This window comes from Atractosteus spatula, chromosome 3 (assembly GCF_055471065.1).
Source record: "Atractosteus spatula isolate fAtrSpa1 chromosome 3, fAtrSpa1.hap1, whole genome shotgun sequence".
In the NCBI taxonomy this organism is placed as follows: Eukaryota; Metazoa; Chordata; class Actinopteri; order Semionotiformes; family Lepisosteidae; genus Atractosteus; species Atractosteus spatula.
The window spans coordinates 56,779,531-56,794,910 of record NC_142708.1 but is presented as its reverse complement, the minus strand read 5'-3'; the positions used below and the strand labels follow the sequence as shown (position 1 = coordinate 56,794,910).

The window sequence follows — 15,380 nt, the reverse complement described above, 5'->3', positions numbered from 1 at the left end:
GATAAATATTTTTTATACTAATGAAGCATTGTGGTGATATGATGGGAATATGATAGACATTATAATCCTAAAGGACTGAAGTGTTTTGTTATAAGTAGTTCTCAGTTGCCTTATCAACCTTCTTATTGAAGTGCACAATTGATATTTTGTCCATATTTCCCACTAGAGGTGACCACTGTTTGTTGCTTTATAAGTTCTTCAAAAGTAATGCCTTTAATAATGTGTGTGTGTGAGGTGGCGGCCTGAGGTTGTGCCACTACCCCATTGTGACCAGGATTCCCTTTGGGCCCCAAGGGGCAGAGTTGAAATAATAAACCTTGCAACTTATAGGTGATGCTCTGCTCACTCAGCCTTACAATGTCTTGTATGTAACTGCAGAGCTAATTGCATTTGAAAAACTGAAAAACTTGAGGAGCGGGTATGTTTGAAGAATGATTCTGCCTCTTCCAGATGCGTAGACAATAAAAATAATTGCTTAACAGGATAGTGAGTAAAGTTAACTATACCCAAGTAAGAAAATAATTAGTGTAATCAAGTAAGGCTGAGGCCAATTTTTTCATGTAAAGTTTTAGGTTAAGGAGAAATTTTGTCTGGCCACAGCCTCCAGGCTATCTTCCAATACAATTCAATGGTTCTGCATACAGGTATGACAGAGATTGAGTTTGCTTTCTGCATAAACTAATGTAATGTCAGTTTAATTTTTGTTATGTTTTTGCTATGAATAGCAGATACACCTGTTGCAACACCTTCTTGTTTTTTTTTACCATTTCAAAATACTAGTTGAGAGATGTCTTCTGCTCTTTCTTGGACTCGCCTCTTCCCAAAAGCAATATTTTAGGAAAGATAAACTATACTATATAATTAATCTTGAATAAACTTAGGCTTAATTTGTAAGCCCGTAGTATTTTAAGTGTATAAAGTATATTAAGTGCAATCAACAGTGTGAATACATATATTAATAATGGAGTATGTTGGGCAGACAATATTAAAATGAATTGTATCTGAAACCCAGAGAAACATAGCAAAAGCATGACCTAAAACTGACTTTAAATGTGTAGCTAGGAAACAACTGCTAGGAAACATTCATTTTTCTGATGTAGGTGATAGCTTTTGTGTTTAACTAACAAATTAATAATACCTGTTTTACTTTTGTTAATGTATTTTCCAGTACCCATTATCATATTTTCAAATACCTTTCATTGCTAAGAGTGTCTGTCCAGTGTTAAAAAATCAGTATGTTTTCTGCTTTTCTTGTATAACCTCCTGGTACTTTAGCTGTATAACATGTAAAACCTTTGTGGTGCGTGCGTTTTCTAACAATGTGCTTACTATAAACCACCTGATTGCTTTAACATGCCAGAAATTTTGGAAAGATTACAAAGACCATCTGTATATTTGGTTACTAGTGGTTAATTGATCTGAGGGAATCCAGCCATTTCTTGATCTCTCACATTGCTGGGTAGTGTATTCAGGACACCAGCAACCTTTTGTGTAAAGATGTGTGTCTTATTCTCATTTTTAAATGCACTTCCACATCGGTTATACTTGTGTTCACTGGTTCATGTCTTTCTGATGATTCCCCAGGCTGCAGGATTGTCCTTTGTGGAATCTGAACGCTTGAATCAGATTACCTCATAATTGCTTTTGTTTAATTAGTTAAATTCTTTCAGCCTGTCAGTGTAGGACATTCGAATGTGCTAGTTAAGCAAGTTTTACCTTTTCTTAAACCATGTTGGCTATCTCCTAGGATTTTTAATTCCATCTAGATTATTCTCTGATTTCATTCCCATAGCCTTGCATGTAATAGAATTAAGACTTATTAATGAATGTTATTACTTTTCATTATTCAGATTTAGTTTTGTCACTTTTATGATGGGCTCTACATTAGCAATTTTCCAGTCAATTGGTACTGGTAAGTAATTTGGCTTCTGGGAAAATTGGCACTAGTGTGAGTGTGTGTATTCCTGTGTGTGTCCTGCAGTGGACTGCTGTCTTATCCAGCATGTGCCCCGCCTTGTGCCTGTAGCTTGCCAAGATAGGCTTCAGTTCTCACCTGACTTTAAATTGGATGGAGCTGTTAGAAAATGGATGAATGGATGAGTATTACTCCTGTCTCGAGCGACTGTTGGAAGACTTTTGTTAACAGGCTATGAACAGCATCTCTTGTTGCCTTAAGTGCAATTGCTAGAATATCATCAGGCCCTGGATAGTTGATTATTTTAAACACTTCTAGTGTATATAACACACCTCATCCTGTTAATATTATTTAATATTATACATTTTTCTAAAGATTCTGAGACCCTTTGATTCATCTATGCAGGAATACTCTCACATAATGCTATAACTCTCCCTCTTCCATCTTTCTTGTCTCTTCAGAACAGTGTTGTTGTATTCTTCACCATCAGTCTCCATCAGCTATTATAATAGCATTAAAACTAATTTCATAACTGTGCCAAATTGACAACTGGACTACGAGCGTTGTGTGGTTTTGGCATTGTGCTTATAAAAATGAGGGAGATTTATATTATATTATTAAATAAAAAACAGAAGCCAGTCCTTGTGCCTCCTAGTCACAGAACAGAAATTATACTGAGAGGCATTAAGAATGCAACAATTAAGTATAGGAACCAATAGAACATATTGCATTTTTAATGTCTCTCAGTATATAAATGGAGTCAGCTTTGGTAGAATTTTGTCTAGACTCCAATTCATCCGTTGTCTGCAGTTATCTGCTCCAGGAAACACAAAAATGTAGCAACTCTACTTTTAAAAAACAAGCATTCAATATTGTGAATGCATTGTGGTGCTTTATTAACCTTGTTAACAATTTTGTTTCTCATATTTTTTTAGTTATGATAAGCTTGACAAAAATACATTTAAATATCGCAAAGAATATTATTTCCACAAAGATTTGTTCACGTTTTGTCAGGCATTTTAAAAGGACTCTCTCAAAATTAAACAAATATCTACAGTGAATCATTTCATTGTTTGTTTTAGGCAACAAATAAAGTAAGATACTGCACGCAGTATACTGTATGCAGTTAATAAAAAAGCACATTTTCTGCAATCCGCATTGATACAGAATCTGGTAAGAGCGTGAATGTCTGATGTTAAGATTGAGTGCTGCTGTTGCTAAAATAGACATGTACATAGATAAAATATTTTTTATTACTTGCTAGATTACAAAATTAAAAAAAATATATAGCTAACCTAAGCTATAGCGATGGACATGACGTGTTTACTTATACTGTAGAGTGGAAGGAAGCCAGCTCTTACAGATACCCTAGTAACACATTTTCCAAATAATCCACCACCCTTTCTCAGGAGATAACACACACATGCTTGCAATCTGAAATTCACCCGGAATGATATGTACACAAGCACGCAGTGTCATAATTGGGTGTATTTCCATGATGGTTCTCTATGAAAAGCAAAAGGCATTTGCTTGGTTTGGGCTGTCAATCTGTTTATCCAGCCCTCACTCCCTGCCTGTTGCTATGCTGTCCTTGAAACTATGGTTACGGTAAAGGTGCCTTTAGGGAATGATCCTTCTGTCTTGACATTTCCTCATTCAAGCATGATATAGAATCATGGAAAATCGACCATGTATTTTTAGAATGGATATCCTGTACTGTAAGAAGATTCCAGAAGGAGTTTTTAGATTCCAGTTAAGGCCGTTGTGTGGATTGTCAGAGATAGAGTGATAGCAAACCCTCACATCATTTATCATTTTCAGCCTAGTAAGTAATGATGCACATGTATACAAGAATAACATTCTATTAAATTATTTAATTACAGACTCATTCTCATATTCAAATCATACTCATTCATACCCTTTCTCACCTGTCCCATGGGCTATGTGGTAATATGTATTACCAAAAGGAAATTTCAAATGTTTTTTTTTTTAATTGAGGTTAATAAACCTTAACAAAAGCCAGACAAATAAATCATGCACAATTATGTTTTCTGTTCCATCTCTGATATTGCTGGCTGGAAACAAAGCTGGGAGAGATCTCATCTCTTCTGGGTGCCTTTTTCCATTTTCACCTTGGTTATAATCAGTATTATTTCTCCACATATTACCATGTTTTAATCAGTTATGACCAGGCTTATCTGAGCTAAGTGGTTTGATAAAGGAAAGGGTAGTGATCAAACAAGACCTTCAAATTTATTCCTCTCAATTCAGAGAAAATACATACTTTCATAGGAAGGTCATTTGCTGTTCATAGTTGAAAAATCCTGTTCTTTCAAATAATAAGAATAAGAGTAGTAATGATGATGATGCTGTGGATGTTTTTATTTTTAAGTATGTTTATTGTGTTTAAGTAAAATGGAAATAGGTAAATCAATCCAAAGATTGCTAAATACATAATGAAGCTATATCAATAAACAAGCACTATCAGAGAATTTTGCATGCTTTATTCCAAGCTAACAAACAATTTTGCACAAAGCAGTTATCAATGTAATTTTCTTCATTTGAAGATATCCTTTTACAATGTATAAAAATCTCCTATGCTGTGCCTGAATGAGAATACTTAGTAGCTTTAACACCATTTCCCTCAAAGTAAATTTGCTGTTCATCCTCTGTGTGGGTGGTTTGGTGTTTGTGGTTTGTGTTTATGGGCTTTCCTAATAGATAAATGTTGTCCTATGTCACCTCTTTCACTAACAGCTGCAGAACCCCAAAGAGTACATTAACAAACAAAAAATGAAAAATGGAAAGCACCAACATTTTAAATAATAATAAAAGTCACTAACTAAAGAAGGCAACAAAATCTGGTTTGATGTTGCATTTAACAAAAATAGTTTAATGACATCTCTGGAATGTTAAGTAAGAATTGTTGGATACATTTACTCACCTAACCTCATGTGAAGCAAAGAGGTGAGATTACTGGCTTGATCACAAAATGTAAAAGGTCTGTGGAAAAAAAAAGCGAAAACAAAGAAATATGAGAGGGACAAGCCATGAGGGAGACTTTCAGTTGTTTCCTTTTACATAAGTTGCATCCCATGCGGTAAGAGGAAGTACAGCTTTGTCACAGTGAGATGGACCGCTTTTCTCTCCATCACTGCTCCTCTTAGTTTAGATGAGTTTTTCCATCATTGCCCTGTACTGCCCCATTGTCTGTCTTAAAGTACATTAACAGTTCGAAAAAAGGAGCATCCCTGTATTTACTTGTCCTGGGGATTATTTTGCTATGTTACAGCTGATGTTTGCATTTTGAAATTTGGTAATTCCAGAGGATATCTGGTCATCGACTAGAGATTGTGTGTTACTTGGTCCAGCAGGTTCAGAGGAGTGGCTGCTGATGTTAGAATTGCAATATACATTCGATCTTACATCACCCAGTTCCTGTTAATGGTCTTCTGTCCCCTTCTGAAAAAACAAAAATTAGTGTTGCTATTGTATAAATGGATTATAATATTTGTGTAGTTTATAGAATAAATATTGACAAAGGTCACATCTGGCTTCTTCAAGAAAAAGCTGGATGGGGTCCTTGTATCAGTTGGCCAAATGGCCGTCTCTACTTATTGTGTAAACCTTCTTACAATCTCATGTTCTTTTTCACTTCCTGAACCATGGTTCAGGATGGGTTTTGAGATTTTCTGGCTGTGTGGATTGGGAAATTGCACTGTGAGGATTTCGAAACTATTAACAATAATGGTGGAATGGCCAAGCGACTCATTGTATACTTCTTTCTAAACCTGTATTGGCAAAGAGTGAAATGTCTGTCCCCTTCTTACACAGGGCAGTGATGCTTGAGGTTCTTACACTGCATATTTTAACTCTCATACAGTACATCTTAGCTACAGTATTACCTTGATCTTAAGCAAACGAGTTTGAAAAGAACCTTGCTTTGTGCTCATTTCACCACTAGATGTCATCCCATTCTTTGATACATTAAAATTAGACTTAGTTGGTTTTCTGTCAGAATAGGAAGTAGATGATACATCATTCAAAATATATTTTGTTTTTTGGGGGAAAAATGAAAATTTAAAGCTTTTTCCTTTTTCCCTTTTCACTTTGCGAGAGTCAAGAAATATTGAATTTGATACTCTTAAGTAAACAAATATATGATCATTCTTTAGTATGTTTATTATAATCTTCAATAATTCAGATGCTGAAATTCATTCATCACTGGCATTTGAATGCTTTGATATCTTTGGTCTCAGCTTTCAAGTTTCAGTGTTGTATGCTTGAAATCTGAAATGCTTTAGCTTGTCATCTCCATGAAAAGAAATGTCTTCAGCACTGTCTTTCTTTTTACCTCCTGTGACTGGAAACAGACCTGGCTTTGATGTCTTTTTGAAATCTGAAAACAGATGTCTTTATTTTGTAAGGTACACAGTGAAGACTATGAAAATGTTTAATATTTGGGTATAGGCCTGCTATCTTTTCATACTAGTGAATTTTAAGTCTGTGCCTTTGAAACAGATAGGTATTTTATTATTTAAAATGAAGAATTCTATGTGATTCATAATTGTTATCTAAAGTGTCTTCACGTGAGACTTGCTATATACATTATAGGAATTTATCATCATCATCATTATTATTATTCCTTTAGAAACCCTAAAGTTAAGTGTTTTTATATCAATTATCAGATTTTGTCATAATTACTTAACATACATGACATGGAATGCCTGACTATTAATGTAATTCTCAGATTTCTAAGACGTTTGTTAAAGGCCTATACCACCTCAAGCTACATTGCAGACGTTGCATCAGTCCTGTCTGCCTTGCCTGTAATTAATTAACATGAACAATCTGTCTAGACTTGCATGTCCTTGCCTGGCACAAGTCCTTGTCTGTATGTTTTCTATGTAGGCGTGCAACTACAGTATCTATCCATCTACTGTACATGGCTGTGTGTTTCTTTTAATTGTCTGTTTCTAAATGAATTATTATTGATCTCTCAATACACACATCAAATCTGAGCTTAAATGTCTGGGGAACGTTGGCCCTTGATAGGAGAGAAATGGTTTGATAACTGTGTTTTTAGGGGAAACGAGACCCTATTTCAATGACTTCTTGTCTGTGCAGGCTTTGGTAAGGCAGCTCTGTCCTTCACTGGATGTTGCAGGCTCTATTGTAGTGCAAGTCACGTTGCACTGAATGAGCAAGATTGCAGGAATATTGTACTCTTTGTTCAGCGATTGGCTGAAAATGAATGCCCTCCACACCTACATACATCCAATCTCCACTGCTTCCTGCAGCTCTAATTATCCATCCTTGGAGAGAGTTTGACAGATACAAGTAGTCACGACTATGCAGATTAACTCTCAGGGCCCTGTAGTGCATTTTTATGTGAAAATAAACACCCCCCCCCCCCACCCCAATCTTTTAATGACCATGCTATTTTTTTTGTTTTGTTATTATATAACAAGCTCCAAACAAGATTTGAGAAATGGTTTCTTTATCATTCACAAACAAAATGATATTGTTTCTGTTTCTTTTTCAAAGTTGTGGTTTTAACAAAGGAGCACTAATTCTAAATAACATGAATATTTTTCTGTAGATATTTGCCAAGCTAGCTGTGTTCTTGCTGCTCGAAAAAAGAAGGTCCAAATGAAAATGGGTAGATTCTTTCATAGCAGCTTGTTCTGTTTGTGTTACGATTTCTGAGACAGATTTATGCATTCAACAGAGTGTAAATCAGTCTATATAACAAATTGTGTTCCCTATAGAACACACTGACTGGTTTTATCATTTTTTCTTTTGTATTTAATGCATCAATAGAGTCACAGACAATAGCAATAAGCATTGCCTTTTGCTACTGTATGTTGTTCTCACATTCTTAGCTTCCAAGTACATACTGTACTTCAGGGAAAAAACAAACATTTATCCATTTTCTAACAGTTTATCCAATGGGGTGGGGGGGCGTACAACATGAACAGGATGCCAGTCCATCACAGGGAACTCCTAGACACAAACACAGACTCACACCCAGGACCAATTTTCCCAGAAGCCAATTAACCTATCAGTATGGCTTTGGACTGTGGGAGGAAACTGGAGCACCTGGAGGTAACCCCACAAACATGGGGAGAACATATAAACTCCATGCAGATACTGTAGCACCCCAGGTCCAGAATTGAACTAAGGGCTCCAATGGCAGCTAAACACTGCTCCACTGTGCCACCCTTGGAAAAAACATTTTCTGTTTAAGTTATATACAGTATAATGTAAGATCATAAAAATACTAAGATGAGATGAGGGCTTGAGAAATTGTCTGGATTTAGTTTAGTTCACGAGGTGAGCAATAATTGAAACCATTCAGGTAATATTAGAACATTGCTTGTCATATTTTTATGTTCTTTTGAGATTTAGATTGGTAGATTGGTGGTATTGATGAAACAGAACTATATACATTATACTGTTGTGGGTGTGTAAAACAAGGACATGGGACTAAGAAGTAACTACAAATGTTTTCTATATTTCTCTGATTTACCAGAGAAATGCTACAGACCAATCCCTAATTTACCATTTCTGTCAAAAGTTTTAAAGCATGTGTTTGCACATCAACTACGGACACGTGTAATAGCTAATGACTTGTTTGAGCCATTTCAGTCTGGCTTCTGCTCAAATCATAGCACTGAGACTGCTCTTGTCAGGGTTGTGAATGATTTACTTACTGCCCCTGACTTGGGGGCTGTAAGTATCCTTTTGCTCCTCTATCTTAGCACTGCTTTTGATACAGTAAATCGTTCAGTTTTGCTTAGTCACTTGCAGGCGTTCTTGTTTTTCAGTGGTTCTGTCTTTAATTGGTTTTGCTCCTATCTGACTGGCAGGCAGCATTTTGTCTCCGTTGGTGCTCATAAATCCCCCATGGCCCCGGTCAATCACGGTGTGCTTCAGAGTACAGTCTTGGGTCCTTTACTTTTTATTATTTATTTGCTACCTCTTGTCCAAAATATACTCAAACATGGTCTTCAGTTTCACTTCTTTCCCCTCTGGTCTCCCCCCTCCGTCACTTATCTCTTGTTCGTGTGACATCAAACTCTGCTTTGACATCAAATTCCCTGAATCTAAATAGTGACAAAATAGAAATTTTACTGGTGGGCAGCAAATCTCAGCTGGATAAACTTAAGGGTTCCACAGTAAAGATTGAAGGCTTACCCATTTACACGTCAGCCATAGTCAGCACGGGAGTCACACTTGATCCTCTCCTGTCTTTTGAGCCACATGTGAAACATTTGATTAAGACATCGTTCTTTCACCTTAGAAATATTGCCCGCATTAGGTCATTTCTCTCAATGTCCGATGCTGAGTGCCTGTTCCATGCATTTATAACATCAAGATCTGATTTCTCCAACTCTTTGCTGTATTGGCTCCTAAGTTTCTTCTCAGCAAGTTGCAATATGTTCAAAACCCTGGCAGCATATCACTCCTACACTTAAGTCTCTACATTGGTTGCCTATAAAGTCACATATTCAATACAAGATCTCGTTGCTGACTTTCAATTCTCTAAACAATCTGGCTCCATCATACATCTCTGAACTCCTCCATGTTTACCCTCCCACCCCACCACCCTCATAGGCTCAGTTCAGTTAAGGCCAGTCCTCTACTCACTGTCCCCAAGACTAAATCACAGACTTTTGGCGACAGTGCCTTCTCTGTCGCTGCTCCAGTATTGTTGAATGACCTTCCTCAGACTTTACGAGAGACAACGTCTGTAACTCTCTTCAAATCTAAACTTAAAACTTAACTTTTTTTCCAAGGTCTATGTCTGATTGCCTATAGTCAATTTATAAAAGCCTGTATGCTTTTGTTTTTTTTATCATTTACTCTTATTGTACCTTTCTTGTCTTTTTCTTTACTCATCACGTACAGTGTCCTTGGATTTGGAAAGGTGCTTTATAAATAAAAGTTATTATTATTAAATGTTATAAATAAATGTTACAATTTATTTGAAGCTCACACTGACATTGCTGTAAGTGTGCAGGTACCCATAAGGGGCCACTGTTTGCCACTCAGCCAAAGCAACCCTGGCTCCCAATGGTCCACTGCCACTTGGAGAATCTCAGCCACAGTCAGCTAGTAACAACCAATAATTCCTATAATACATTTTTTTTAACAGCCTCAGCTTCCAACAATATCCTATCAGCCATTATTTATTGCACAGACAAATTTTTACATTTCATATTTTATTCAAAGCTCTAGACTGAAGACTTTTAAGGGATGTCAGCAAAAAATAAAGAGAAAAATGAAATATATTGATTGCATATGTATTCAGACCCCTGAACTCTATACTGTATTTTGTGGAAACACCTTTGCAGAAATTATAGTCACGTTTTTTTTATATGTTTCAACCAACTTTCCACACTGGCCTGGTGCACTTTTTGCCCATTCTTCTTGATGGATTTGCTCAAGATCTCTCAGGGTGCTTGGGGATCAGTTATAAACAACAGTTTTCAAGTCTTTTTACAGATTTTCAGTGGAATCCAACTAAGCCCAGTACTTTGACTGGGCCACTCAAGGACATTCACTTTTCTTAAACCATTTTTTTCTAAAACCACTCCAGTGTAGCGTTAGCCTTGTGCTTTTTGCTGAAAGGTGAATGTATTCCCCAGTCTTAAATGTTTATCAGACTGAAACAAGCTTTCTTCATTCATTAGTCCTTCAATCCTAAAAAAAAGTTTCTCGTCCTTGCTGAAGCATCCCCATAGCATGATTGTCCCTACGATGTTTGACTAACGATGATGTTGACCATGTAGGTTTTTTGCCTGATCTAATGTTTTGCAGTGACAACAAAAAGTTTTGCTCATCAGAATCTTACAGTCAGTCAGTGCCTAAAGAGATCAAATACTGAAAACATCTTGGAAGGAAAGCCAGCATTGTGTCTCTTTGGGAGGCTGAATATTTAGAATTGTAAAAGAATTAAATACTATTCTTAGTTATATGTAGTGTTAAGTGTTTTTATACTAAATCAAGGAGACATTAAAATGTTATTTTCTTCTATTTTTATCCCTTTTCTTCCTACCTAAAGGTAAGTTGATTATAACATCAGCTTTATGTTGTAACTTAGAAAGTAAGATAGTACTTGCTCTTATTTTCTTTCCAATTCTGTCAAACTGAGAATCACCTTACCATGATTTTGTGTTTGCCTCCCCCAACACAAAAGTGTATGTCTGTTGTATTGCACGTTGACACCCAGGTAAGAGTACACAAAGTTCACATGACTGCTTAATCACACAAGAATTTTACATGACTCTCAGATTGTAGTCCCACAAGTGTCCAACACCATGTCAGAGAGTGCCGACAAAGTCAGTGTTGGATCTCTCTGTGTTCTATCACTGGGACAGGCAAACTTGGCCTCTAGCTGTGAATGGCAATGCAGGGCTTCAGATCAAACAGAACTTTAATCACTCAGTAGACAGTGTATCACTTCTTTGACTCTGCTGTTAAAGTTGATTTGAATAATAAAGGATTAATTAGAATAAAAACCTGCCAAAAATTGATTAGAATTACCAAGGGCGCCTAGCTGTGACCTTGGAAATGCCCTTTCAATTAAGTAATTTTAGTTTTAATCAGCTGTCCGTGCTATTGAGCATATTAAAAACTACACTATTACAGGACGGATAACATACATGCAACATAATAATAACATAATACAGTGCCCTCAAAAGTATTCAGACAGCAAAAAAAAACTGTTGTTTGCTTTAAAGTCAAGCAATTTATTTTTTAGACTATGAAAATCCTGTGTTGTGTATGTTCATTCCATGCATACATTTGATCATATTAGGTCATAAACTTACAAAAACATTGCCTGGTGATTTCAAGTGACCATGCGTATTTGGGCACATTCACATTAAGTAAATATGAGAGTGAAAAAGGGAGTCTAACGTGATCAGATGTAAGTAATTACTATTTACTTTACTTTCTCTTTACAAAATTCTATTTTCTCTTTACAGACATCAAATCTAAAAATATCATTTTTTTACGTAGATACTGTATGTACAGCCTTAGGTTAGTTTAATAAAAACACTTAGCTACTTCATTTTAAAAATAGCATCTTTTATTCCAGATTTACCTTTATCCTTTTCTTTTCCTATATGGAGTCAGACAATTCAGCTGTGCGCTTGTAAGAGTTAAATATATCATTAGAGGCTTCAGACCCTTTGAATATCAATAACTGGCACCAATCTTCTGTAATTTTCAGTGTGCCCATTGACATGCTGATCACTTAGAGAGCGAAACAAAGAGGCTGTATGTTCGTATTACCAATTTTCATGTGAATGACTCACTACAGTAACAAAAAAACCTGCAAGAGAAAAAGATGTTCCACCATCGGTTTGCTTAACATTGTCTTAAAGAAGGCTTTCCAAATGCACTGTTAGAAAAACAATAACCACGCCACACCAGTGAGGAGGCAAATCACCCTAAAAAACGCTATTTGAAAGCCTTTTCAGAACAAAACAGCAGCACCTGTAAGGGGAATGGATTCTTCCACTATTCCGCAAGCCTTCCCTGAATGACTCATCCAGCTCCTTTCTTATTGGATAAGACCATTTTGCTCCCAAGGGATCGTCTTGCATAGCTTGCAAGGCCCTCCTTCATTCACAGAAACATTGGTATGCGAGCCAGCCATTTCATTCACATAAAAATATTATTTTCATTCACATTTCGACATCTTCTCTGCTGCTTGCTGTGGAGCTATATACGTGTATCTAGATTTTGTTTTGGTTTTGTTAACAGAACAAACCTGGTGTGTTTTTTTGTTTTGTTTTTTTTAATGTTTTTTGCTGGCAAGCAGGCTTTTGACAAGGTAGAGCGAAAGACTGCAGTGTGCGAGCTGTAGCAGGATTAGGGAATGGTTATGAATGACTGTCGATCACCAGAGACCATTTCCTCTGGAAATCTGCATTAATCGTTAGTTCTATAAATAGGCTGTGTGCTGTCTTATGAAATTATAATTGTTTCTCTTCTATTTTAAGCATGAAATGTCAGTTGTGTAGTTTGCCTCTGCAGCCGGATTGCTGCTTTGAGGTGTGTGTTTCTTTATTCAGCAGAGTAAATTGATACTGGTTGAAACAAAAGCTTGAGAATTATATGCAGCATTGATTCATACTGGCGTTAGAATTGTTAACTGTTTTGTGTTGTGTTTTTCTAAATATTTTAGTGAGTGTGAAGTCTGAGAAATTGAAGAAAGAGAAAATATTATATTGAGTTTTTCTCTAAGCTGTCTTTGAATGGAATTCTATACACTGAAATGCCATTTTTAATGCAGACTATATGTTTTAAATATGGAAAACTGAAATTACCAAGACATGGAAACTCTGTCTTTAAAATGAAAATCTCCCTTTTGAAAGGTCATTTTACTAATTTTCTTATTTAATGAAAAATTAGAAAGATAGCATTGGTTTTAAAGTCATACAAAATGACTTTTGAAAATTGAACAACAATGTTGTTTATGGAATCATATTATCAATAAAGTCAATATACATTTTTAAAATCCATTTTCCTTGGTGAGGAATTCCAGAATTTTAAAGCTGTTAACCTTGCATTCTCTCTTGAACATTAGAACATTAAGTGTAGCATTAATTATATAAAAAGATTACTTTTTAAAATGACATAGATATGAATTTGAGTTTGTGTTTTTAAGTAAAAGGTATAGTATATGTATTATTGGATACATAACAGTTTGGATTATTATATATAATTTTCCTCTTATCTTTATCTTTTCATTTAATCCTTAAGGGCAGATCGTCTTTCTTTTTAAATAAAATCAACTGTATCTGAGCTCCATGCTGCAGCAAAAAAAAGATTTCATTAGCAATTGGATCTATGAGAGAAGGAAGCATAGTGTATAAGAAAGCAGATAGAATAATTTGCTGAAAATTAATTTGCTGCTGATTAGGGCTTTTTAACTTTCTGCGAAATAATAAAAAAACGTTTTCTGCAGTTAGGGAAAAATATCAGTCTGGGAAATTTGAGAATTGATTGGTTCTAGTGTGCTGTAAGTGGGTGGATTTTTTTTTTGCTACAGGAAGTGATTTGCAGTGTTCAGTGAGCCTTTTGTTGAGAAGGGTCTTCTCAGTTCTGTGAGTCATGCTTTTGCTGTGAGCGGGTTGGCAGCCATGAGAGAACTAGGGATCTCTACCATATAGCAGTGTTACTTTCCTCTCTGGAGCTCACTGATAGGAACAAGCACCTGGGCTGGGTTTGGAATCTTCCGCTGCCTTTTTTCATGGATTGTCTGTATTTTTTGTTTAGTTTTATTGCCATTCTTTTATTTTTTAACTGACCTGAAGCTCTGGCTCTCTACAAAAAGAGGAAAAAAAAATGACCTCCCACTGCCTGCTGCTGCTATGAGGCATTTGTTATGTTAAAGGAGGCGATAATTAGGTTGGCATCACATCTGCCAGTACGTATGCAGGCAACAAGATAGAAGGGCATGCTTCACCGTACCAAATACAACCGTTTCAGGAATGAGTCCGTGACATCCGTCGACGAGCTTCTCCAGAACCTGTCCATGAACAGCAAGGTCTCAGCTGCCCCGGCGACCTCCGCTGAGCCCTCGTACCCGACGCCGGCCGAGGTCCTCCGCGCTGACCCCGAGGATGGAGCCACCACCCTCTGTACCCTTATCCACAAAGTGTCCAACTTGAAGTTTGCCAACACAGGCAGCCTCCTGGGCATCAAGAGCCTCCCCTCCGCGGTGAAAGACCTCGCCGTCTCCAAACTGCAGGGCGGCAGCTCCACCACTCCCGGCACATCGGGGGCAGCCTCCGACAACTCATGTAACTCTGCCTCTGGCACTCTGTGTTCTCAACAGGACGTGGGCAAAATGAGTACGGGGAAAAAGAGCAGGTTGGAGGAAATGCACCTGGGAGGGGACGATTGGAATCAGAGCGGCACTGTTGTCAATAAACCCTCCAGAGGATGGTTGCACTCGAGCGAGAAGATCTCCGGACCAGGTGTGACGTACATTGTAAAGGTTGGTCTGTCTCTGTTTTCGTTCCGTCTTTTCTCTCAATGAACGAGTTGCTCATTAAAAATAAAAGGACGGTCGGTCTACCTGTCGTTTTCCTTTGATAAAATTAAAAGGAAAACAGTAAAAGGCAGGTGTATATGTGTAAGGGGAGGGGGGGGTTAAATAATTCATGGAGCTGAGAAGGTCATCAGTCTGAAATTGGAAAAGCTAGACAGCAAGAGAGGGATAGAAAAACATTTAACCCTGTGAGGGCCGAGCACCATTTATTTTTAATTACTTACATTTCATTATTTACGTTCTGCTCCAAGTTTGTCATTCACATTTTTGAACACCATTTTCTCTCTGCATTCTCGCATATGGCACACAATGTGGCAACAGCTTTTGTTTTCACAAACTAGTGGTCTCCTTTCCTCACAACAGGCACACAAGGAAATGTGCATTCGATGT

General features: G+C 36.9%; 1 protein-coding gene across 3 annotated transcripts in view; it reads left to right on the top strand.

Moving 5' to 3' along the window:
* The window catches only part of shc3 (SHC (Src homology 2 domain containing) transforming protein 3), a 43,527-nt gene that overhangs the window by 2,810 nt on the left and 25,337 nt on the right, over positions 1 to 15,380 (top strand). The window contains exons 1-2 of one of the 3 annotated variants that reach the window (XM_088909971.1): positions 12,561 to 14,657; positions 14,775 to 14,936. In XM_088909971.1, the coding sequence (XP_088766097.1) occupies positions 14,394 to 14,657; positions 14,775 to 14,936 (426 nt within the window). In that variant the 5' untranslated portion in view covers positions 12,561 to 14,393. Of the gene's footprint in view, positions 1 to 12,554; positions 14,937 to 15,380 lie in introns of those variants that run through there. The other 2 variants (XM_088909970.1, XM_088909969.1) reach the window with 2 other exon arrangements.